The 26958-nt window shown below is 37.9% G+C and overlaps 1 protein-coding gene across 9 annotated transcripts in view; it reads left to right on the forward strand.

Moving 5' to 3' along the window:
• Positions 1–26958, forward strand: part of SPAG9 (sperm associated antigen 9) — a 163073-nt gene that overhangs the window by 62229 nt on the left and 73886 nt on the right. For 5 of the 9 annotated variants that reach the window (XM_073004939.1, XM_008011451.3, XM_008011452.3 and 2 more), the window contains 3 exons: positions 2851–2921; positions 14045–14139; positions 19908–20058. In XM_073004939.1, coding sequence (XP_072861040.1) covers positions 2851–2921; positions 14045–14139; positions 19908–20058 — 317 coding nt within the window. Of the gene's footprint in view, positions 1–2850; positions 2922–14044; positions 14140–14460; positions 15015–17126; positions 17526–19907; positions 20059–26958 lie in introns of those variants that run through there. The other 4 variants (XM_073004940.1, XM_037993226.2, XM_008011457.3 and 1 more) reach the window with 4 other exon arrangements.

The following is a 26958-nucleotide window of genomic DNA, read 5'->3' on the forward strand; positions in this document are numbered from 1 at the left end:
ATTCAAGCAGAGGAAAGTGCCTGTGTGAATGGATGCCCATTGTGTTTGAACTGAGGTGGGCTGGGGCTGTACAGACATAAATACATCAGATCACTAACTCCTCCCCAGAGGTAACTACTATCCTGACTTCTAACATTTCAGATTAGTTTTGTGTTGTCTTTGAATTTTGTATTCGTTTGTTTCTGCTTCTTTCCTTCAACATCATATTTGTGCTATTGGTCTATGATGTTGTGTGTGGCAATAATTTGTATATTCACATTATACAGTATTCCAGTACATGAATATTTATCCATTCTACTCTTGATGGACAGTTGGGTTGTTTTCAGACTGTGCTTCTTTGAACATTGTTTTAAATGCCTTTCGGTGAACAAATATATAGGTTTTCTAGCAATGACATTGTTTTATCATAGGGTTGGCAAACATTCAACTTAATTAAATCTTGTCAAACAGTTTTCAAATTGGGCATACCAAGTTCCAGCGTGTGAAACCATATACCACAGTTTATGAAAATTCCAGGAGTTCCACATCCGTACTAGCACTTGGTGTATTGGGTTTTTCATTGTAGCCATTCAGAAGCATGGTGGTGTTGCATGTTGGTTTTAACGTGCATCTCCCTGACTTGGGTACACATTTTGCTTGGCAGTTTGATTCCTTTGTGTCCAAGTATCTGTGAATGGGTTGTTTCCGTAAGAACAGAGGAAGTTTTTGTTTGAAGCATACTCCCCTCTGCGCAAAGTGAAATCTTAAAGTAAACTCCAATATACAAAACAGATTAAAAGGAGTATTTGCTGAGAAGCAGTATAGCATGGGAATTGAGAACACAGATTCTGGAGCCAGATTCTGATAGGAATCCTTGCTTTACCATTTCCTATCTGTGTGACTTTGGGCAAGTTCCTTAGCTCCTATTTGCTTCGGTTTCCTCATCTCTACCATGGATGTAATAATAATACTTTTATCATAAGGTTAAGTTAGGCTCAAATAAGTTAGTTTATATGCAGTTCTTAGGACTGTATGGTACATAATAAGCACTTGATATTGTTGGCTGCTGTTAATAGTGGCGGTGTTGGTGATATAAATTTATTTATGAATTTATATCATTAGCTGACAGGAATAATAAGGCTCTACTATTGAGCACAAATTTGAAATTGAGGGTTATGAATGATAGTTGGATTTTATTTTAGCCTCAGCATCCAATTTTTGTTTTTGTCGCACATTATCAATAAAAGAATGATTCAAAAAGATGAACAGTTGAAAATAGGTATGGTTTGTCCAGTAGTCTCAGAATTCCTTTAAGCTTTTAATCAGCTTAAATGATAAGAAGTAATAGAAAGTGTTTATTTTGAAATTATTAAATATCCATAATTTGCTTGGATTTCCTATTGTTAAATAAAAATCGTAGAATTAAATTTATTTTAAAAATTAATTTATGGTTTTGTCATCTATTATTTTATCACAACACATCTGCATAATAAATTTGCTTATTATCGCTTTCAGCCAAAGGATAAGATGAGCAGCAGATGTACTCAACATTTGCGTGGCATGATAAAATGTGCTCCGTGGGTACTGTAGTGTGTGTTTACTCTATGGTGCAAATGTAATAAGCCAACGACACATAGGCTTGAATTAGAAACAAATCAAAACAAAGAGAGCTACAGTTTTCCTAATCACATATTTTCAAGATATTTAAACAAATTATGGTAAGTAAAGGTACACAAACCCAAAATGAATTTTCTTGGCAGCACAAGCTATGTTTTGTTTGGTGTCTGGTGTGTTAATATTAGGAGGCATATAGAACATTCATATATCTGCTGTCGGAGTATTAGTTCATATTAGTTCCTTCTACAGCTGTCCTCCACAATCACCAGTTGTAGATTACACACAGCCTTGCCTGTTTGCAGCCAGCTGACCCTTAAACCCAGGGAACATTTTCAACTATGCCAAGGCTTTCCAACAGACATATATGAGTACCTTGACAAACTCCTCTAGCACTAGCTTTATTTCTCCCCAGACTGTCTCCCACTGCTCCTTAGCCAAGTATGGGCTCCTCCAGTCTGGCCAGTCTCCCCTCTGCCTCACCACCACCCTCTGCCTCACCACTGGCATGGTTTTGTGTTCCCTTCTCTGTAGTAACAGTATCAGGAATGCTCTCATTACCTTCTGTCTTGAGTACTGTAATTTCATCCTTTGTGGTTCTGTGTGGATACCACCTCCTCCCTGAATCATTCCTCTTTGCTATCAGTTATTCTTTCCTGTGGAATCCTGTCCTGACATTCTGTACCTCAGGATCTATTAATAAAACTTTTTTTTTTTTTTAATATCCTAAAGTTGTACTCTGTAAGCACTACCTCAAGTCAGTGCCACTCACAAAACCCATCAGCAGAGGGAGCTAAATAAAAGAAGATGAGTCCCTGAAATTGAGAAGACCTGAAGCCAAAAAAGTACTTATAAACAATCAACTTTCGCAAACTGCCAGTGCTAAAAAAAGAGCTTGAGTAGTGTAGGAAATAAATGATTTGGGCCATAATCCCAGTTTAAAACTTTGATGAGGTGATTTGTGTTTTTGAAAGAGTTAATTCTGTATCATGTTAAAAAAAAAAAAAAAAACTGTTTAGGGGGATGACCTGATAAATATAGGAATATTAGAGAACCAATCTAATGTATTCCCCTTGTCTGAAAGTCTTAATTATTAAGGATGATGAAATGAGGTCACTACTTTGTGAAGACTTGCATATGGAACACTGAGTCTGAAAGTTGCTAAGGATTATGGATAGCCCGTTCTAAGTTTAAACATGTACTATTTCAAGTAAATTTCTTATTTTGTTTTGATCAAGTGTATGTATTTAATTTCAGTTAGCAGACTTGAAGAAAGAGAAGCAGAACTGAAGAAGGAATATAATGCATTACATCAAAGACACACTGAGGTGGGTTTCTAGGTTTTTCATTACAATACTATTATTGAGACAAAGAAATGAACCTTAGAAAACATGTCTTAATTTTTCTTTGAAAATCAGAATTTTTAAAAAAAGAATAATTCTTGGGGATTCTTTCAAGAAAACATTAAGTTTCATGTGACATTTACCTAGTTACCAAATGTCAACTTTTCTTGTTTTTTTCTGGAATTAGCTTTTCATGTGGTGAATTAGTATGCTGCAGAATAATTTAGTTATTTGAGGCAGCTATAGTACTTGTTTCCTTGGCTGGCTAAGCAAAAACCTATGTGTACATAATGAAGTTTCTGTGATGCTAAGATGAGAGAACTGATTTGTTTTGTTACCAGCTTGGAAATTATGGATTGGTAAGTTATTGGTAAAGGGTCTCTATGTTTGTTATCCAGTGTAAAGGACTTATTTGCATTAAGCTCATAACAAATAATATAAGCACAAATTATAATGTGTTAAATCAAAATAACTCAAAAGTAGGTTTTTTGCATGAGTTTTCAGTATTTTAAATTAACAGTTTCAGCACACAATCTCCTCAAAGGAAATTAGAAAATGTACTTGAGGAGTGAACAGGCAAACTACAGAATGGGAGAAAATTTTTGCAATCTAGTCGTCTGACAAAGGGCTAATATCCAGAACTACAAAGAACTCAAACAAATTTACAAGAAAAAAACGAACAACCCCATCAAAAAGTGGGCAAAGGATATGAACAGACACTTCTCAAAAGAAGACATTTATGCAGCCAACAGACACATGAAAAAATGCTCAGCATCACTGGCCATCAGAGAAATGCAAATCAAAACCACAATGAGATACCATCTCATACCAGTTAGAATGGCGATCATTAAAAAGTCAGGAGACAGCAGGTGCTGGAGAGGATGTGGAAAAGTAGGAACACTTTTACACTGTTGGTGGGACTGTAAACTGTTCAACCATTGTGGAAGGCAGTGTGGCGATTCCTCAAGGATCTAGAACTAGAAATACTGTATGACCCAGCCATCCCATTACTGGGTATATACCCAAAGGATTTTAAATCATGCTGCTATAAAGACACATGCACACATATGTTTATTGTGGCACTATTCACAATAGCAGAGACTTGGAACCAACCCAAATGTCCATCAATGACAGACTGGATTAAGAAAATGTGGCACATATACACTATGGAATACTGTGCAGCCATAAAAAAGGATGAGTTCATGTCCTTTGTAGGGACATGGATGCAGCTGGAAATCATCATTCTCAGCAAACTATCGCAAGAACAGAAAACCAAACACCGCATGTTCTCGCTCATAGGTGGGAATTGAACAATGAGAACACTTGGACACAGGAAAGGGAACATCACACACTGGGGCCTGTTGGGGGTTGGGGGGTGGGTGTTGGGAGGAGGGATAGCATTAGTAGATATACCTAATGTAAATAATGAGTTAATGGGTCTAGCACACCAACATGGCACATGTATACATATGTAACAAACCTGCACGTTATGCACACATACCCTAAAACATGAAGTATAATAATGAAACAAATAAATAAATAAAAGAAAATGTACTTGAGGGTTTTTAAACCTTTTCATGATTCCCTGTCAGCCTCTCATGTTGCTTTTGTTTCTATTATCTTAATGTGAAAATTATTTTTGTATATCATGGTCAGTATGGGGTTCACATACCCAAATAAGTAGAATTTTTATAGCTTTATGCAATATTTGTTACATGAAAAAAAATTTCTCTTTTTTTTCCCCTCACTAGTCCTGTATTTCCTATAATACTTATGGTTCCAGTCTTAGCCCGTTTTTTTTTTTTTTTTTTTCTTTTCCCTAGTTTGTGTGATCTCTTACTCTGCGTCTGGTAGAAACTATGTTGTTGTTTTTCTTTAGAAGAGCATAAAAACCTTCATAATCATAAAACAATTTAAAATCATGTTTTGGAGAATATCCACACAGATTGTATTCTGTGTACAGTAAGCATATTAATGCTACAAAGATTGTATTTACATTATTGTATTGTAGCTATATTCTGTTGCTTTTGTGTGTGTGTGTGTGTGTGTGTGTGTGTGTGTGTGTGTGTGTGTCAGTGTGTCAGAGTCTTGCTCTGTTGTCCAAGCTGGAGTACAGTGGCAAGATCTCAGCTCACTGCAACCATCACCTCCTGGGTTCCAGCGATTCTTGTCCCTCAGCCTCCCGAGTAGCTGGGATTACAGGTGTGTGCCACCATACCTGGCTAACTTTTATATTTTTAATGCAGTAGAGATGAGGTTTCTCCATGTTGGCCAGGCTGGTCTTGAGCTCCTGACCTCAGGCAATCCACCTGCCTCAGCCTCCCAAAGTGCTGGCATTACAGGTGTGAGCCGGTGTGCCCAGATGTTGCTGTTTGTTTGTTTATTTGTTTATTTTAAAAAATGTTTTAATACTGGCCATTGCTTTTAAGGAACAGAAAACCACACCACACTCAGTTGCGTTTGCGCTTGAATAATGTGGTTAGCACTTGCTTGGGGTACGGTGTAGAATTTTTCCCTGTTAGCCTTGACACATGAGATTTGATTATTACAATCTTCGCTTAATAACGATACCCAAAGCATGAAATGTCACAGAATTGATATCCAGTAGTAGATGGAAAGGATGGTCCATGAAGGACTGGAACTATAGAACTCAGGGAAGACAAGAGCAGGTTATACAGCAGCTGTTTCAGTGTGTAAAAAATACCCACATTTTGGCTGGGAGCAGTGGCTCATCCTGTAATCCCAGCACTTTGGGAGGCCAAGGTGAGCGGATCACTTGAGCCCAGGAGTTTGAGACCAGCCTGGGCAGCATGGTGAAACCCCGACTCTACCAAAAAAAATATATACAAAAATTAGTCAGGCATGGTGGTCTGCGCCTGTAGTCCCAGCTATTCAGGGGGCTGAAGTGGGAGGATCACTTCAGCACAGGAGGTAGGGGCTACAGTGAGCCAATATTGTGCCACTGCACTCCAGCCTGGGCAACAGACCCTGTTTCAAAAAAAAAAAAAAAAAAAAAAAAAAAAAAAGCCCTCACAGATGAATGACATTTGTTAGATATTAAGGTTTAATTTTGGTGGATATTAAAATTTAATGACATTTGGTGGATATTAAGGTTGCTAAGCCTATCATTGATTTTTACACCATTCATTTCAATGCCTAAACAATGTGCTCTATGTACTGTTCACTTAAGTAGTACTTATTAAAGCTGATAATAATAAATACATATATGTTTTATGTATCTATAGAGAGAGAGTCTTTTTTTCTTTAATTAGACAGGGTCTCACTCTATTCCCCAGGCTGGAGTGCATTGGCTCAGTCATAGCACACTGCAGCCTCAACCTCCCAGGCTCAAGCAATCCTCCCACCTCAGCTTCCTAAGTAGCTGGGACCACAACATGCATGCCTTTTTTTTTTTTTTTTTTTTTGAGATGGGGTCTCGTTCTGTCCCCCAGGCTGGAGTGCAGTGGTGTGATCTCAGCTCGCTGCAACCTCTGTCTCCTGGGTTCAAGCAATTCTCCTGCCTCAGCCTCCTGAGTAGCTAGGATTATAGGAGCGTGCCACCACGCCTGGCTAATTTTCGTATTTTTAGTAGAGGTGGGATTTTCCCACGTTAGTCAGGCTGGTCTCGAACTTCTGACCTCATGATTGTTAAATTATGATGTATTGAAGTATAAAATATAAAATATATACTTTTTTTTTTCTTTTTTGAGGCTGGGTCTTGCTCTGTCATCCAGGCTGGAGTGATCTTGGCTCACTGAAGCCTGCGCCCTCCGAGTTCAAGTAATTCTCCCACCTCAACCTCCCAAGTAGCTGGGATTACAGGAGTGCACCACCACCACACCCGGCTAATTTTTGCATTTTTTGTAGAGGTGGGATTTCACCATGTTGGCCAGCCCGATCTCAAACTCCTGACCTCAGGTCATCCACCCACCTTGGCCTCCCAAAGTGCTGGGATTATAGGTGTGAGCCACCATGCCTGGGCTGAAATATATACATTCTTGAAAAATAACTGTAAAGTGAAATTTCATATTTTTTCCGTATATTTAATAAAGGTGAAGATATGCATCTATAAAAAAGCCTGACATACTAATTTTAAATGAAAACATATAATTTTTTTTTGGTCTATTTCTATTCCTTGAGGAAAAGATAGTCTAGGAAGAAAACAAGATCTCAGGAAAAATTTTAATTACCAAGTCAGAGAGCTAGGTCTGTCCAGTAACCAAGGCAGGTTTCCCATGCTGCCCAAAAGCTCTTTTCATAGATCTCTTCCCTCAGTTATGAGCAGCTTCTATCCTCTGACCTGATAGGCTCCTCCCTATATTTTGTTTTGCCTCAAGGAAGGAAGGTTTATGTAACATGGATAGGGCTGCTTTGAAATGTGGATCTATTCTGCTCTAACCCACAATTTTTTCTGTTTATACATCTGTTCTAGAGATGTCATTCAATTAGCAATTATAAATAGCTATCTAAAGCCAAAGAACTAGGCGCCCTTAAAACATAAACTCTGAAAACGTTCAGGGAAAGGAAGCCTGAAGGGGTTTAACCTTAACCTTTTCACTATTACTTCCAAGGAAGGTAATGTCTTTTAATAGTTGTTTAGCACTTTTATGAAACACATTCGTTGTTGCTTAAGGGAAACCTGCCGTGGCCTTTTCTGATTTGATTTAAGAATAACTATTCTTAAATTTAAGAATAAGTAGTCAACTATTTTTAAATCAAATTTTTGTATACATTACTGAATTTGCTTAAAAGAAGATATGCCTTAAAGAGGGCAGTGGAAGAAATATAAAGGACAATTTTGAAGCACTCGGGCCCACGTGTGTATGCTAATCACCAAAAACTTTAGCCCTTTGGAATCTTGGGAGAGCCTCAAATCAGGGAGTGTTTGAATGCATTCTCATTTTATCCTCTGACCAAATTCTCATCCATTCCTGTTTTACAGATTGAGGTTTAGAAAGAGTCTATGAAATGATTTGCCCCAAATTCTACTGGTGATTAGATTTGAAGCCAGGTTTGTCAGATTCCATTGCCTGAACTTTTTTTTAAGACGAAGTCTCGTTCTGTTGCCCAGGCTGGAGTGCAGTGTCCTGATCTCGGCCCACTGCAACCTCCGCCTCCTGGGTTCGTGTGATTCTCCCAACTCAGCCTCCCAAATACCTGGGACTATAGGCGTATACCACCACACTCGGCTACTTTTTGTACTTTTAGTAGAGACTGGGTTTCACCATGTTGTCCAGGCTGGTCTTAAACTCCTGGCCTCAAGTGATCTGTCCGTCCTGGCCTCCCAAAGTGCTGGGATTACATGCGGGAGCCACAGCACCCAGTCTACCTGAACTTTTAATAACACTAACACCTTGGCCGGGTGCGGTGGCTCATGCCTGTTTTCCCAGCACTTTGGGAGGCCGAGGCAGGTGGATTATCTGAGGTCAGGAGTTTGAGACCAGCCTGGTCAACGTGGTGAAACCCCATCTCTACTAAAAATACAAAAATTAGCTGGGCATGGTGGCAGGCACCTGTAATCCCAGCTACTTGGGAGGCTGAGTCAGAATCGCTTGAACCCAGGAGGCGGAGGTTGCAGTGAGCTGAGATCATGCCACTGCACTCCAGCCTGGGTGACACAGCAAGACTCCATCTCAAAACAAAAACAAAAACACACTAACACCTTTAGGTTCCACTAGACATTTTCCTTTTCCCTCCCTCCCTCCCCCCCCTTTCTTTTTCTTTTTCTTTTTTTTTTAATTTTTAAATTCTCTTTCTTCCTTTTCTTTCTTTCTTTCCTTCCCTTTCTATTCCTTTCCTTTCCTCCCTCCCTTTCTTTCTTCTTTCCTTTCTTCCTTCCTCTCTTTTTCTCTCTCTCTCTTTCTTATTTTCTCTTATTCTTTCTTTCTTTGGAGGCGGGGTCTTACCATCTTGCCCAGGCTGGTCTCAAACTCGTGGGCTCAAGAGATCCTCCTGCCTCAGCCTCCCAGAGTGCTGGGATTAGAGGTATCAGCCATCATGCCAGCCTGACATTTTTCTTTTTTCTTTTTTTTTTTTGAGACGGAGTCTTGCTCTGTTGCCAGGCTGGAGTGCAGTGGTGCGGCCTTGGCTTACTACAACCTCTGCCTCCTGGGTTCAAGCGATTCTCCTGCCTCAGCCTTCCAAGTAGCTGGGATTACAGGCACACACCACCACGCTTGGCTAATTTTGTTTGTCCTTTTAGTAGTGACAAGGTTTCCCCACTTTGGCTAGGTTGGTCTTGAACTCCTGACCTCAAGTGATCCTCCTGCCTTGGCCTCCCAACGTGCTGGGATTACAGGTGTGAACCACCACACCCAGCCTCAACCTGACATTTTTCTATGACTCTTTGCTTTATGACGTCTCCACAACTTTAAGATTAGTGGCTTTGTTTATTGCTGAATTGACTCCTGAATGTGTGAATTAATATGCATACCTGAGAAAATTGAGAATTGCAGTTCTGAGACCAGAAGCGATGGGCCTGGTGGACCCAGGAATAGATTATCTGAAGCATGTCCTATTTTATTTTGTCACTTCACTTTTCTATCTAACAACACTGGTGCTCCCTCCCACTCACTTTTTTTTTTTTTTTTTTTTAACCTGAGTGGATACTGTGAGGCCTTATTAATATTTAAATTTTTATGTATTTTTTTAATACTTTTTTGTGTGTTTATAGACTATAGTGCATAACATTTTATTCTAGACGTCAGGAAATGCTTTAGTGTATGGGATTTTCTTGTGGGTAAGAGGAAGAAAGGACAATGGGCTCATTGCCTGCTCAGAGAATTAAGTACAAAGGCAGATAAAGCTTGACTCCTGCAATTCTTAATAGCTCAGATGACTGAGTCAGGCAGGCCAGAGTTCTGGCCCCAAAGCTAGTGACAACTTGAAAAGTTAGTCATTGACCAGACAATTAACTTGGATAGAGTTTACCTATGAAATCATGATACGGTGAGGATTAAATGGAGAAAAAATGGCTGTAAATGCACTGACTGACATAGAATTAGTGCTCAATAAATAATAGCTGCCATTTTGTTGTTGTTGTTCTCTCTTTTCTTTTCCCCCTCAGTCATTTTTGATTGCCAGTTCTTTCCTTTAAGTGCTAGTTTGGTTGAGTTAGAATCGATTTCATTATATAGATGATTTTGGAATGTCAGAAAAGCCAGAACTGACAAACGGGATCTAATTAAACTAAAGAGCTTCCGCACAGCGAAAGAAACTACCATCAGAGTGAACAGACAACCTACACAATGGGAGAATATTTTTGCAATCTACTCATCTGACAAAGGACTAATATCTAGAACCTACAAAGAACTCAAACAAATTTACAAGAAAAAACCAAATAACCCCATCAAAAAGTGGGCAAAGGATATGAACAGACACTTCTCAAAAGAAGACATTTATGCAGCCAACAGACACATGAAAAAATGCTCAGCATCACTGGCCATCAGAGAAATGCAAATCAAAACCACAATGAGATACCATCTCACATCAGTTAGAATGGCGATCATTAAAAAGTCAGGAAACAACAGGTGCTGGAGAGGATGTGGAGAAATAGGAACACTTTTACACTGTTGGTGGGACTATAAACTAGTTCAACCATTGTAGAAGGCAGTGTGGCGATTCCTCAGGGATCTAGAACTAGAAATACTGTATGACCCAGCCATCGCATTACTGGGTATATACCCAAAGGATTGTAAATCATGCTGCTATAAAGACACATGCACACATATGTTTATTGTGGCACTATTCACAATAGCAGAGACTTGGAACCAACCCAGATGTCCATCAGTGACAGACTGGATTAAGAAAATGTGGCGCATATACACCACGGAATACTATGCAGCCATAAAAAAGGATGAGTTCATGTCCTTTGTAGGCACATGGATGCAGCTGGAAACCATCATTCTTAGCAAGCTATCGCAAGAACAGAAAACCAAACACCGCATGTTCTCGCTCATAGGTGGGAATTGAACAATGAGAACACTTGGATGCAGGAACAGGAACATCACACACTGGGGCCTGCTGAGGAGTGGGGGGAGCGGGGAGGGATAGCATTAGGAGATATACCTAATGTAAATGATGAGTTAATGGGTCTAGCACACTAACATGGCATATGTATACATATGTAACAAACGTGCACATTGTGCACATGTACCCTAGAACTTGAAGTGTAATAAAAAAGCAAAAAAAAAAAAAAAAAAAAAAAACTGCAGTGAACAGCTTTATACAAATAGCATCTTAATGAAAGCAAGTCTATTAATAAAAACAACAAAAAATTAATAGCTGATATCTGTAGGATTTGTAGACATGGATCATAAAACTAAATAAATATCGATTAAATAAAATCTTGATTTCTGAGGAAAAAAGAATATCTGTAATTACATTGAACTAGTCATTAAAAGAAAGTTTAGAATAAGATAATATAGAATCAATCTGTAGAATGGCTGTTTGGGGGATAACTATCTTTGCATTTTGCTTGTCATTCTTTTTCTATATTGAGTTCATAGAATACTATAAAGCAATCTGGGGTAAGTTTGTTTTCTTCATCTGAATGCTTAAAGAAACTTAGGTCCTCCGTTTGAACAAATCAATTCCATACATACAATTACTTTACTATCCAGTATATATAAGAATTCATAGCTAGGTGCTGTGGCTCACACCTGTAATCCCAACACTTTGGGAGGCCAAGGCGGGTGGATCACTTGGGGTCAGAAGTTCGAGACCAGCATGACCAACATGGTGAAACCCCGTCCCTACTAAAAATGCAGAAATTAGCTGGGCTTGGTGGCTGGCACCTGTAGTACCCAGCTACCCTGGAGGCTGAGGCAGGAGAATCGCTTGAATGTGGGAGGCAGAGATTGCAATAAGCCGAGATTGCGCCACTGCACTCCAGCCAGTCTCATTCTTGTCACCCAGGCTGGAGTGCAGTGGCATGATCATGGCTCACTGCAGCTTTGACCTCCCTGGCTCAAATGATCCTCCTGCCTCAGCCTCCCAAGTAGCTGATACTACAGGCGCATCCCACAATACCCAGCTAATTTTTTAAAAAAACTTTGTAGAGACAGGGTGTCCCTATGTTGCTCAGGTTGGTCTCAAACTCCTGGGCTCAAGCAGTCCTCCCACCTCAGCCTCCCAAAGTGCTGGGATTACAGGCATTAGCCTTTGTACCTGACCTCTTTTATTTGTAAGGTTTTTTTTTGTTTGTTTGTTTGTTTTTAAAAGGGGTCTCATTCTGTTGCCCAGGCTGGAGTCCGGTGGCATGATCATAGCCCACTGCAGCCTTGAACTCCTGGGTCCAAGCAGTTCTCCCACTTCTACCTCCTGAGCAGTAGGGACTACAGGCGAGTGCCTGCTAGTTGTTGTATTTTTTTTCTAGAGCAGGTGTCTTGCTATATTGCCCAGGCTGATCTCAAATTCCTGGCCTCAAGCAATCCTCCTACCTCCCAAAGTGCTGGGATTACAGGCATGAGCCACTGCAAAGCCTTAATTTAGGCGTTCTAAAACCTTTTGAAAGTTTAAATTGAGATTGATTAAACCTGACAGTCACTTTGTTATATTAGTTTCGGTTTGATTTTTGTTCCTGAAAATTCTTCCTGACACAAGGAAGCTCATTATTTCTGACTTGCTGATGGATGAAAAGTGTATTTCTTCAAAACTGTTTTGTAAATGGTGGTAAAATCTATAAATTTAAAATAAAAAGTATATCAATTAAAAAATCTTAAGATACTATATTCATGTGATTCTGTTTTCATTCTTTGTGGCTAACATTTGTTGTTTGGACTAGTCTTCATTGGAGAACAGTCTGGTTAATTTGTTTTATTTCATGCATCAGAGTTCAGCTTTTTGTTTATTTGATGATAAATAACATCTTAAAATTAACTTACATTTCGTAATTTTTGTACACACCAAATAAAATTTCTGCAAGAAAAGCGTGCTTTGTAAAGTGAATTTAAACTTTGTAAAAAATTTATTTTGTTACTTAATATGCTACAGTGCGTATTTTAAGTTATAGAGAGATTGAAATACATCTTAATACAGCTAAAGTTTAGTGACTTCCAAAGCTATTCTATCTACAGTGTTAAGAATTCAAGTAATATTCCTTAGGAATGGTAAGAAGGGACATTTAAAAAAAAAAGAGAATTCAAGTAATATTCCCAAGAAAGATATCAACCTTTGCTTGCCTCTTAATATTTACACCCTTTAAATACTAACACACTATTTCTTGTTTTTTAAAATTCATTTTTTTCTTATTCATGTCATGTTAGTATCTCTAGCAAAGGCCTTTTGATTTTATGTCTTAATTCGAAATTTAGGCTTTTTAAAAGTGAAACTATATATTATCAAGAATCAAATAGGACATTAGAAGTTCTTGGCAGTTTATGCACTTTATATTCTTGAAGTTTTTACTTTCATATTCAGCTTGTCTATCATATGATTCCTTATCTAAGACTCAAAAAGTGTTCTAATTTTTTTCATTTGTATTAATTTGCTGCTGTTATAATAGATGATTATACTAAGTAATGTTACCAGTAACAGTCAAAGGAGAAAGTATTTTAACATTCTTTCAACTAAATGTACAGAAAGAAGAAACCTTTCTTGGTATTAAATTAATTAAATTGAAAGTGATCTTTATTCTGTTAATTTCTTTTAAAATGGAAAAGATCAGCACATAAGGATATGGTTTCTTCAGAAGTTTCACATTAATTTCTTTGTTGTGTCTCATTTTAGTGAATGGGTTTTTCAAATGCCATCTATTATTTTTAACCCATGGTCTTTTATCACTTCTTTCCCAGTGTCTGTTTACTAATTTGTGTTCTTTATGTCAATATTATTTTAATAGCATCACATATTGTAAAAAAAAGTGGGTTTTTTTTTCCATGCTAAGCAAAATATTAGCTACTTTTGTGGACACCAGCATCCTTAAATGAAAGCATTTGCATATTACTTTCCATTACAATTTTTTTCATTCCTTAATATTCTCTTATATGGAATTGAGTAGTCTGATAAATAAGAAAATTGTACAAAAATGTTTTCCTAGTTTTAACACTATGATTTTATTCCAAGTATTAGCCTTAAATGTTGTGTATTTTTTTCTTTCTTTAAAATAGATGATCCATAATTATATGGAACACTTAGAAAGAACAAAACTTCATCAGCTCTCAGGGAGTGATCAACTAGAATCCACAGCTCATAGTAGAATTAGGTAAGCTTTGTTATATATTTTGCCTTGAGAAAAAGTAAAATAAATAATATGTTTGTTTCTGTTTTTCTCTATTCTTTAATCCTGGAACAATAGTTAGGCTAATTCAAAAAGCTCTCCACTGTGATTGGAATGCTACAGGAGAGAATAGCACAGAAAAGTAGAAACCGTTTTTACCATTAAAAAAATAAATTATGAGCCATCCATATAAGCAGCACATTTGAGTATTTAGATTGTTTTCTGATACTTAATGGAGATTATACTAGGTTTAAAATTTTGTAATTTGTGGGAATGCTGAAATTTTTTATTTCTCCTGTGTAATTGGTTTGAAGTCCTTTTTGTTACAGAGAGGCATGTTTGAAAGGGTTAGCTAGCCATCTGTTTGATGTAGGAGTGTGAATAAATTATGTAGATCTTCAGGCATTGTAGCCAATGAGCTAAGCCAGGACTCTTAGTGGAGGGGAAAATAGTTAATAGGCTGGCTGTCGCTCGGGGTTGCAGCATAAATGCTAGGAGCAGCAGCTCTATGGTTATGAGGTGGGGAGAACGGAATGACGTCATCGCTTGAGAGCTGCTGCAGGATGGAGTGGAAAGCTGCTGCTGATGGCATTGTTTTTGTGGCAGCAAGCTGAATGACAGATCCTCACTACAAAGATACCCCTTTGGCCCCCGTGTAGGCCTCCTGGTTCGGGTGTTTCACCATGCCAGCACAGCGCCATGAGTCCTGGATGCATGCTGCTGTTTGTGTTTGGCTTTGTTGGCGGGGCGGTGGTCATTAATTCTGCTATCTTAGTATCTCTCTCTGTTTTGCTGCTTGTGCACTTTTCTATTTCTACCGGTGTGCCAGCTCTGACGCAGAACCTACCAAGGATACTCAGGTACTCCCGTCTCTTTTAGAAGCCCCTGCTTAGCTGGTTTTTCTTAAATTTTTAGCTCCACGGGTCTGCTTTGTAACCATTTCTGTTGCAGATTGAAACAATGGAAAATGGCCTGAAGCTAGGATTTTGATTGTTATTTATAGTAATTTATAGACCATCAGTTAGGATTATAGCTTTATGTTTGGAAACCACCGACTAAAGAAAAGGATTTTCATATTGTACTTACACACAGTACAAGGTCAGTGTGGTCTTGTTTTAAGCAGAATGTTCAAAGTAAAGGAGAGCAAGAGTAGAGCACCAGGTCCAAGTTTATACAACCTCTGCATTTAGCTTCTGAGCATTTAGGGACAAATATCTTTTATACTTGAACTTGCAGTCAGTTAGATACAGGCCATAGTTTATTTTGTTTTAATTATCCTTTGAATGATAGAGGTTCAGGTATTATTTTTGTAATTTTTGATAATAGCTCATGGGAACTGACAATTTATAAATATTTTCCTCCTAAAACAAAATATGTTTTAAAGTGAAAAATTTAAGACTTTTAGGTTAAGGAATGCATTTTTCCCCATTATTTACACATCAAAGTTGTGAAAGCTTTACAAAGCCTATTCACTATTGTTTTGTCAGATGTTGCCCTTTCTTTTCTTTGTAGTCTTGGGTGACAAATATCCATGCCTGCTTGTGGGGGTAGTCATTAATCTCTGTAGCTTTACTGTTGCTCACTCTACTTACACCCTTTAAGAGCCATCTTCTGTATTTTAGAGACTTAAGGTTGTGGTTTCTTTTGTTTTCTAAACCATCAGACTAGCACTCTCTGATTTGTTCAGATTTCTGCTTTGTGCATGGTTTTAAATGAAAATTCATAGTATATAATTTTTATTTATTATTTAAATGTTTATAAAATATTTAAGCCCTAATTGTAGATTTAGATAAATTAAGAAGAATTAAAGTAGTAAATTCCTTCAATGTGTTTCTTTTTTTTATAGGTTAGTTCAAGTTTAATATTAGTTGAAAGCCCAGAAATTAAATTTCATCTGTGATTTAAAACTAGATACTTGGTCTTTTATTTTCTTTCCTGATTTATAAAAATTGGGAATAATCTTACTACTTGTATATATATTAGTACATAAAATATTTGTATATGTGTATCTGTATATTTAAGCTTTGAAGAAATTAAAAGCAAACTTAATTTGTAGAATATTAAAATAAGACTAATGTTAAGGGGCTGTCTTGGGTTTAGACTTCATTTGAGAGGGCAGTGCCATGAGCTGCTGTGTGGCGCCTGCAAGTGGGTACGACAAAGCTTTCGAGTTGAAGTGCCTGGGTGCAAATGCTCTATTGCACGTGGCCGTAGGAGCTTTGGCAAGTTGCTTAATCTCTCTGCCTGAGTTTTCTCTTCTGACGGGAGATACCCCTTTGGGTGGTTTTAAAAATCAAGTGATTTTATTATTTTGTATTTAATTATAGTTGTAAGATATATGGTAAATTACTCAAGTAAATAATTTTCATAGTTACTTATATGTGCCCATTTTTAGCGGAAATAGTTTTAACTACGGCTTTTATTGATAAAATACCTTATAATTAAATTTTTAAAGTTCTTTACCACAAAAATTGCTACTGATCTGATTAAATAAAGATATCAAAGTCTTCGATATTAAGATTAAATTGTCAAAAAGTTGGTAGTTCCAAGTAGGAAGTTCCAAGGAAAGCAAAGGGCTTGGAGTTGAACAGTACTGGCTTTGAATCCAAACTCTGCCAGTTACTAGTGCCTAAAATCTCTGAGCATCACTTTTTCTACTCTGAAAATTGGGAAAATAATCCCCGTTTCTTGATAAGGATTAAATGAGATAATGTAAATAAATCATCTAGCTCAGTACCCACTATGTGGTGAGTGTTCAACAGATGTATTTTTTCTTTTATCTGCCTTCATATATAAAGTAGATTTTACTAATTAGTTGTATCAAATGTGAATATAGCCAAAAAGCTGTTTCAAAAATGTAGTTGTAAAATAATTTATACACATAAGCTAACATTTAATATCCAACTCAAAAATGGATATATGGAAGTAGGGCAATTAAGAAAAAAGAATTCTGATACTTGGTGATAGCTTTGTTTTCTAGACAAGTAATAGCAGATGTTTCTGTCTGCGGGTGTCAGTCTGCCACTTGATAGTTTTCCATGCGTATCTCATTTTATTTCTTCTTCTGTGAGTTTAACTGAAGCATTTAATATATACCAACATAGTACCGGACTAATGTTTACCTTTCAGGGTTTCTTTTCAAAAGTAGGATTCTCGTGAACTTGGCCTAATTATGCGCCCTTCTCTCCCTTAGCCCAACTCTATGTAATTTATAAGTAAAGTAAGGGGAGGAGTAGGTAGTGATTATTTTTTCAGAGTTGGAACACTGTAACCTAGAGCATCATTGACCCACTTGACAGATAGCTGTCAGTCTCTGAAGAGATGTCCCCTCCCTGTAGTGTCTGAATGTTTGATACAAGCAAACTAAAAAGGTGAGAATTCTGCTTATAATTTGGATTGTAGATTTTGTTGAGTTTGGATTGTAGATTTTGTTGACTGATTTTGTTTACTTTTTGGAAAGTAAAATTTGGATTCATAGAAGACTTCTTCGCCCAATAGTTTTAAACTTTTTCAACATTTGATATGTGTGAAAATGAATGTGTTGTCATTCATATAGGAAATAATTCTAACGACTGGTTTATATTTTGATTTCTGTTAGTGTGATGGCATCTTATGAAGTCTATATATCATCTTCCTGGTTGTCTTTGCATTTTGAGTTAGAGAGATTTCCATTGTATTCAGTCATTAAATTCCCAGTCACCTTTTGCTTAACTTATTAAGGTGTGTTAGAAAATAAATAAAAGTCAGCTAGTAGCTCTTAGTAGAGAGCTACTACTGTCTACTAAGAAAATCCTTGGATTTTCAGTTCACAAAATATGGGGGGAAAACATCAGGTTGACAACTTTTTATTTTGTCCAGAATGGATATGAAAAGGAAATCTAGCTACTTATCACTGTCACCATCATTTAATGAAAGAAAGGGCATTTTAAACTCAAAGAATAAAATATGTAATTTAAAATAAGGGTCAGTCATCTTCAAGAAAGAACAGGGTTCTATAGTATATTGGAATGTATATGTGTACAATATGTACTACATTATCTGTGCACTAAGGAAATAATAATGCCTCTTTTTTCATGGACTTATTATAAAAACTTTGTTGCTGAACAGCATTTGGGAATAACTGGTGTAAACATGATAGCTGACTAGTCACTTTAATTTTTGTCATTTGGTTGTCCTGGCAGCTCATAGTCACAAACTTAGATTTGGTATTAAAATTTACTCTCTTGGCCAGGTGCGGTGGCTCACACCTGTAATCCCAGTACTTTGGGAGGCTGAAGCAGGTGGATCACGTGAGGTCAGGAGTTCAAGACCAGTCTGGCCAACATGGTGAAACCTCATCTCTACTAAAAATACAAAAATTAGCCAGACGTGGTGTTACATGCCTGTAGTCCCAGCTACTCGGGAGGCTGAGGCAGGAAAATTGCTTGAACTCGGGAGGCAGAGGTTGCAGTGAGCCGCGATCATCCCACTGCACTCCAGTCTGGGCGACACAGCAAGACTCTGTCTCAAAGAAACAAACAAAAAACTACCCTCTTTTTGTACTGCCTTCCTGCTTTTTAATTTTCCCCCTAAATCAAAGTTCTGTTTTTAAATTTTATTTCCTTGTGCATACAACTTTGATTAAATGTAATCTCTCAAACCCTTTGCTTCACCTCATTTTTAAGAAGGCATTGAAACAGTTTTACTAGTCCTTTTAGATTGTTAGGAATGGAAGAACACACCCTTTGTATTAAGTGAAGGCACATTTCAAAAGTGGCTGAAGTTTCTTGGAATAAAAATGAGCTACAGAATAAAAGACTTAACAAAACTGAAAATTTCCCACTTTTATTAATAACCTCATTGTTTCTATTCTAACTTACATTTTTACCAGTAGAGGTATGAATTCCAGGAGGCAACAATCCTTTAATGTCTCATTTCTTTCTAGTTTCTACACTTTTGAGTTAATGACCCAGGATGACCGGTTAGTAGGCTTGTTTCCACCCTCTAAAAGCTCTTCGATTTGGAATCTTCTGTGCGTCAACAAATGATGTGTTTCTCATTGAAATTCTGTTAGTATTAAAATTGTAACTCTTGTTCATTGAAACTTCCCACAAAGCACTGGAAATCCAGTAATCTTTTATAGAATTATTTGGCCTTCTTATTTGGAAAAAACTGACAGTGGTTTTCTCATATGTACTATGCTTGGAAGGAACTCATATAATGGTTCTGTAGAAAAACAGAGCTTTCCTACTTGGGTGGTGGGGAGAAAGATATTTTGAGTTCTTTTCATCATTTAATAGGTAACCCCGATTTAGATAATATATTGATTTTCCTCTAGGCAGGAAAGGCATACCCTGAAGAGGCTTCAGTAAACATCCAGGGATTAGCGAGAGGATTTGGGAAGGGTTGGGCTCACTTCCAAAGAAGGAGGTTGCAAGTTGCCCTAGGGCTAAGCTACGTATGATGAAAAACTCAGCAGCAGCTCTTCTCCAGACCACACTAGACCACTGACTGCTTCTTGGGCAAGGAACTCATCAGTAACTTACAAACTTTCCTTAACCCTTCTTACCACTTTTCTTAGTTGATTTCTTGAGGCTAAACTAAACTGAGACTGTCCTTCCTCTTTGGTAAGTCTGTTTTATTCAGATGGGCAGACAGTGTCATTTTCGAGTGATGGTTGTAAAACAGTGACAGTCCAGGCTTACTTACAGTCATGGCAAATAAAAAAAGTCAAAATAAATGAATGCCGAATTTTTTCTCCCCTCTTCAAATAGAAAAGAACGTCCTATATCATTAGGAATTTTCCCATTACCTGCTGGAGATGGATTGCTTACACCTGATGCTCAGAAAGGAGGAGAGACCCCTGGATCTGAGCAATGGAAATTTCAGGAATTAAGTCAACCACGTTCTCATACCAGCCTGAAGGTAAGCTTTAAGCTGCTGAAATTGTCAGTTTACATTTCATAAACTTTCTTATCCTAATTGAAGTGCTAGACAACCACAGTATAATAAAATGTAATTGTTTGTATACATTTAGTGTGTAAAACTGATTTTTTAAATTGAAAACGAGCTCTTCCCAAAGAGTGTATTTTTTACTATTTTATTTCAAATTATATAGGAAAAAAAGTGAAGCATTATATCATCTTGATTAGTATACTAATGACAAAAATTAATTTCTATTTGATTTAGGCTATATGAGTTTAGGGTAGGGTGACTAGTGAGCCTAATTATATTAGAACTGAAAATCGCTGTTACCAGAAAGTCTTGGTTCATGTTAGAGGCTTTCCAGTTTAGCAGGGTTTCACTTACAGAAAAACAAAACAGAACAAATACACTGTTCCTTCTTTAAAACCACTTCATAGAACAGTCTACAAAAATGCATTCTGTTTAGCTAAAAAGGCCTGGTATAAATTAATTATAGATATGTTCTTGACCAAGAACTTGTCATCAAATAAGTGATAAATATAAACAATAATATATGCTAAGAGTGGATATGAACTAATAATTAACTTTTAAGAATATTTCAAGTTATGTTCTATATCTTTTAAAATGAAATATTCACAAAGATAATACTGATTATTAAAGATTTTTTGTTACCTTATAAAATCTACTCATCATGAAACAGGCCACCTGCAATAAACAGAAATGAATTACATGTATCTTATTTCCTTTTCCTGCTTTGTTTTTCTCCATAATACTTGTCATGGTCTAAGCATGTAAAGATAGTTCTTAACAATGCTTCCAAAATACTGTCATTTACTGTATTTATTTGTCTCTAGACTCCTCCCTAAGAACATGAATTCCATGAGGTTTATTTACTGCTGTATCCCTCTAGCACTTGGGAAAGTGCCTAGCACATTATAGGTACTCAGAACATGTTTGTTGAGTGAATGATTTGTTTTAGATGTTAGAAAGAATCTTTGAGGACAATATAAGTGGTCTTTTTCTCAACTCTAGAATGTAGAGGCATTCAGAATCATTCTATTGACCTTTGAAATGTGCTCAAAACAGTAAGCAGTTGGTAAATATTTGATAGCTTTTCTCCCACTGAAAAGCATTTTTAACAATAAGGGTTACCTTCCCCCTTCTTGCTCAATTTGTTAGAAGCTAATAGTGCTCAGTATTAGCCCACAGTGATGTTACTGGGTAACTCTCTCTCTTTTGTTTTGAAACGGAATCTTGCTGTGTCGCTCACGCTGGAGTGCAGTGGTGCGATCTCCACTCGCTGCAACCTTGGCTCACTGCAGCCTCCTCCTCCTGGGTTCAAGGAATTCTTCTGTCTTAGCCTCCCAAGTAGCTGGAATTACAGCACCCACCACCACGCCTGGCTAATTTTTGTATTTTTAATACAGATGGAGTTTCACCATGTTGGTCAGGCTGGCCTCGAACTCCTGACCTCAGGTGATCCCCCCGCCTCAGCCTCCCAAAGTGCTGGAATTACAGGTGTGAGCCACCATACCTGGCTGCAACTCTCTCCTTCTTTACTCCTGTACCACAGAGGGTCTTTTAGCCTTCTTGTAGGTTTAATAGATTTTCCAAAACACTCATGTCTCAATCGCCTACTTGCCATGTCCACTTTCCCAAAACAAAATTAGGTAGGAGGGATACTTTTAGTACAAAAAAATTCCATATGGTAACTATATTTTAATTACTACCCAAAAGTGTGCCTTAAGAGATTATTATAATTCTCTTTATTTTTTAATCCACTGATAGGCTGTGCCAGAACTTTACTGACAAGTTATAAACCAATTAACAAATTATTAACAAATTATTAGTATAGACTTAAGCAGAGGAGTTTCTTGTGTCCTTCCCAGAGAGTTTCTAAAATGAAACCCTATCTCTCACTACTTGGTCTGGACATGGAGTCACTAAATGGGATAAAGACTCAATGAATAAGGATTTCCATGAATGGGGTGGTGCTTACAAAATGGCAAAGTCTAGTTTGTAAATCATGTTACTAGTTGGGATGTACAGTATTTTATTTTTCACCTAAGCCCTTGTCGTTCACTAGATAACTTTCTACTTCACCAGGGCTGGAAGTCAGGGGTTTAGGATTCACTTGTGGGTTATGCCACAGGTATGTCACATGCCCTGTCATTTTGGTTTCTGTGTATAACAGGAATTGGACTAGACTCTAAAATATCATTTCCCCTGAGATTGGGGATGACCTAGCCATCTTAGGGCATGTTTTGACTTCATTATGAAAAAATTGAAGGTGTAAATTATAATTAACACTAGTTTTACTACCACAGTTTTTCTGTGAAGTAAGGTTAAGGTGAAAATGCCCTGTGAGAGAATGACAGAAAACTTTGTGGCAGAAGAGGAGCAGATAAGGGGATTTGCCAGTGATTGTAAAGTTATGGCCCTTCTTTGTTGGGGTGAGTGAGGTTATAAATAATCTAATGGATTTTCTAGGAATGATGCACCTAGAAAAATGTACAAGTTCTTAAAAAGAAGTATTTGTACATATTCTTGATTTATCACAATCCCATGGAGATCGACAAATAAATGAAATAATAGAACTTCAAGTATTGTTAAAGCAAGGAAAGCTAAAGAGTAATTAGTAAGGAAGGGCACTTATTTTAGGGTGTGAGAGAAAGCCTCTGGAAGATGACTTGCATCCTGGCATGGGGATGTGCAGGTGCATGGGAAGGTCTGGAGGAGTACGTGTTGAGGAAGATGAGATGGCAAATGTGAAGGCCCTGATGTGGGGAAGAACTTCATTATGTTTATATGGTGGTTTTCTCTTCATTGCACTCAGACTTTCAGTCCTACTTACTGCCCCAACATGCCTTCTGTCAAGGGTGCCAGAAGAATCCATCTTTCCAAATCTAATGGAAAATTCGCAGTCCTCATCTTACCTTTTAGCAGCATTTATATATTTGAATATATTCAGCTTCTTGAAATACTTCCTTCAGTTTGCTTCCAGGATTCCCCCTGGCAAACACACACAGATTTTCTTCACCATTCTTTCTCCATTGCTGGTTTCTCTTCTGCTTTTGGACCTCTAAATGTTGAGGTACTCCTCAGCCCTTCTCTACTTAATCTGGGTAGATCAAATTCCATGTCTGTAAATGCCATCTGTGCATCAGTGTTCACAGATTTGAATCTCCAACTCATATCCCTTCCGTGGACTCTAGACCTCTGCATCTAATTGCTTTTCTTTATAGTTTCCTCACATATGTATGCTTTACCTTGCCTAGATTACCACCAGTAGAAATACCCTCATTCAAGGCCAGTCCAAATATCACAGTTTACATGTAGTCTCACTAACACACTAGAGACTAACACCCTATTGATTGTCCTCAAATCGAATTTAGAGATCAGTTCAACAAGAAAGCAGAGAAGTTATGTATTGCTTTATTAACAGGAATTTCATACCTGGGGACTTCTAGTGAAATTGATAAAAAGAAACTCCTTATGTTAAATGATCAAAGCTGTTCTGTTAAAAAGTGTATTATAAAAGTGCTACAGGCTGGACATGGTGACTCATGCCTGTAGTCTGAGTACTTTGGGAGGCCAAGGCAGGAGGATTGCTTGAGTCCAGGAGTACAAAACCAACCTGGGCAACATAGTGGGACTCCATCTCTTTTCCTTTTTTTAAAAAAAAATGTTTATATATATATATACACACACACACACACACACAATATATATATATTTTTGTTTGTTTGTTTGTTTGTTTTGAGATGGAGTCTAGCTTCATCCCCCAGGCTGGAGTGCAGTGGTGCAATCTTGGCTTATGCAGCCTCTGCCTCCTGGGTTCAAGTGATTCTCCTGCTTCAGCCTCCCAAGTAGCTGGGATTACAGATGGACACCACCATGCCTGGCTAATTTTTGTATTTTTAGTAGACATGGGGTTTTGCCATGTTGGCCAGGCTGGTCTCGAACTCTTGACCTCAAGTGATCTGCCTGCCTCAGCCTCCCAAAGTCATGGGATTACAGGTGTGAGCCTCCGCGCCCGGCCTGTGTTTTATGTATTTTAAACATTTATTCCTCCAGTGTCAAGCGACTCTGTCTCTACAAAATATTTAAAAATTAGCTAGGCATGGTGGTGTGCACCTTTAGTCCCTGCTACTCAGGAGGAACAGGCAGGAAGATCAACTTGAACCTGGGAGACTGAGGCTATAGAGAGCCATGATCATGCTGCTGCACTCCAGCCTGGGTGACAGAGTAAGTCCTTGTCTCAAGAAAAATAATTAATAATAATAATGATGGGCTAAGGCTGAGAATGGACAAAATGTTAAGGTGAGACAGTTAATCTTACTGAATTATGTTCACAAAGAAGCTACAAATAAAGAAGGAATTGGAGAAGAAAAGGCCAAGTATAGCCAAGACAATCCTGAAGAACGATAAGTACAAGAACTTGCGCTACCGGGTATTAAGATTTACTATAAAGCTTAATTATTCAGGTGGTATAGTATTGCTTCATCTTCCCTTTCTCTTTCCTTTCTGCACAATTCAGTTCTAAAGCCACCAGGCAGGGCAGAGGAAGGTAAGGCTTTCCGTGGTGCTTAGGAGCAGGGGTGGGATTGTTATAACCCAAGCAAAGTCAGGAGGGTAATCCATATGGGGTAGCCTGCTGTAAAGAGTCAGGGCCCCAGCAGCATTAAGGACATACCTGCAGGATGGCAGCCAGGCTTGGGGGTACAAGACCCTAAGCAGGATGATGAGAGCCTCCCCAAGGAGAAGTGCCAGGTATAGGGTGTCAGACCCTGAGCAGGTGAGGAAGGCAGCATCTGTGTGTGGTAGGGGGAGACGGGGCTGGAGTGGAGAAGAAAGAAGATGCATGGGGAAAGAAGGGCATTAGTGGAGGGCTGTAGTGGCAGAGAAGAGAGACTGTAAGAGACATGAGCCCTGAAAGACAAGGCACAAGGGAGTTTTAGAATGGAAGAAGATGTCAGCAGGGTCAGCTGGTGTGGGGAAGTCACATAGAATGAGGACTGAATTTGTAAATGTATAGGTGTAGATTTGAGCAGTTTAAGTTGTAGGGGCAGTAACAGGAGTAACTGTAAATCATAAAAAGAGGAAATAACATGTATAGACTACCCAAAATGGTGATTGTGGTGGGAGGAGAGAAAAAGGATAACTTGAGGTAGAGATGAACAGAGCAGAGGGAAAAGTATAGAATGGGAGAGACTGGGTTGTTGGTATGCTTACAAGAAGGGTTCAACAGAGCGAAAAGTTAAAGACAAGGGAGTGAAGAAAGATAATTGATCATCAGAATCCTAGAAGGGCAGAGGGGAAGGGATCACATATCCCAGCTACAACTCAGATCTCCTTCATTGCTGGGACAGCTTCAGTTTTTCCTAGACTTTTGCTGTATTATTTGCAGTTACAAATCATACTGTGGTAAATAACCAACCAAGGCCTACAAAGCAGCATGAAAATTATATGGCTGGCATACAGCATGCACACACACATATGCATGTGTATACATATGTGCTCCAAAAAAGTATTTTTTTCTTTGAAGAGCATCCTTGGTTGTTGATTATTAGTAGAATGTGACCTTTAGTTCTGAGAAAAGCAATTTTAACTAACTAAACCAATTGGATGGACACCTACTTGTGAAAATTTCAGAGAGTTCTCATAAAATCACATGACTTGTGATACTTTAGTAAACTGCTGTGAGAAGCTCTTGTTAGCAGAGTTTGGTATGTAAAGCCAGTCAATGTGTGCTGCATTCTTCAGGGGATGTGCTTAGCATGCAGAACAGGAAATGTCTAAACAGAGCCAGCATTCTTGTTGAGAGAATTTTCCATCCTCCTCCATTTGTGGTTAAGTTTTGAAATTATTCCTATTTGTTTAGTTTCCACAAGCTTTAGTCTCTATAGTAGTTAAATCATATCTATTGTTATTTACAATTCCTATTATAAAATGCATGTGTAATTTAAAAAGTTAAAGCTCACAGTTTTAAATAACTTCTTTGAAGTAATTTTAGACTTACAGAAAAGTTGTAAAAATAGTACAGCATTCCATATACCCTTCACCCAGCATCCCCTGACATTAACCATAATACAGTCATCGAAGGTATGAAATTAATATTGGTACAATACTGTTAGGTAAACCTGTATTCGAGTTTTACCAGTTTTTCCACTAATATCCTTTTTCCCTTCCAGAATCCAGCCCAGGATCCTACATTGCTTTTTTTAAAAAAAATTTTTATTACAGACAGTGCCTCACTAGGTTGCCCAGATTGGTCTCGAACTCCTGGCCTGAGGTGATCCTGCTGTCTCAGCCTGCCAAAGTGCAGGGATTATAGGCATAAGCTACCACACCTGGCTTCCACATTGCATTTACACATTATGTCTCCCCAGTCTTCCCAGCGTGTAACAGTTCCTCAGTCTTGTCTTTCAGGACCTTGAGATGTTTGAAGAGTACTGGTTAGTTGTTTTGTAGAATGTCTCTCCATTTGGGCTTCTCTGATTTCTCATTATTAGATTGAGGTTATGTATTTTTGGTGAGAATACAACAGAATCTAGTGTCTTGGTGTAGATATACTTTGAGACTATGTAGATATCCTGTTTCTGTTCAAACTTTCATTCACTGATTTTAGCATCCACAGTGGATTTTGCCTATAACAATTATTAGTAAAATATTGCTAATAGTTATTTTCTGTTTTCTTCATTCTACATTTATTAATTGGAATTCTTCTGTCAGGGAGAGTTGTCTTCTTCCCCCATTCCAGTTTGGATTCAATGGAGATTATATATATGTGTGTATATACACACGCACACATATACGTATGTATACACGCATATATGTATATATTTTATTCTGTGGGCTATGCAAACCTATCATTTCTTTGGGTTCTCAAATTATTCT

The sequence above is a fragment of the Chlorocebus sabaeus genome, chromosome 16 (genome assembly GCF_047675955.1).
Source record: "Chlorocebus sabaeus isolate Y175 chromosome 16, mChlSab1.0.hap1, whole genome shotgun sequence".
In the NCBI taxonomy this organism is placed as follows: Eukaryota; Metazoa; Chordata; class Mammalia; order Primates; family Cercopithecidae; genus Chlorocebus; species Chlorocebus sabaeus.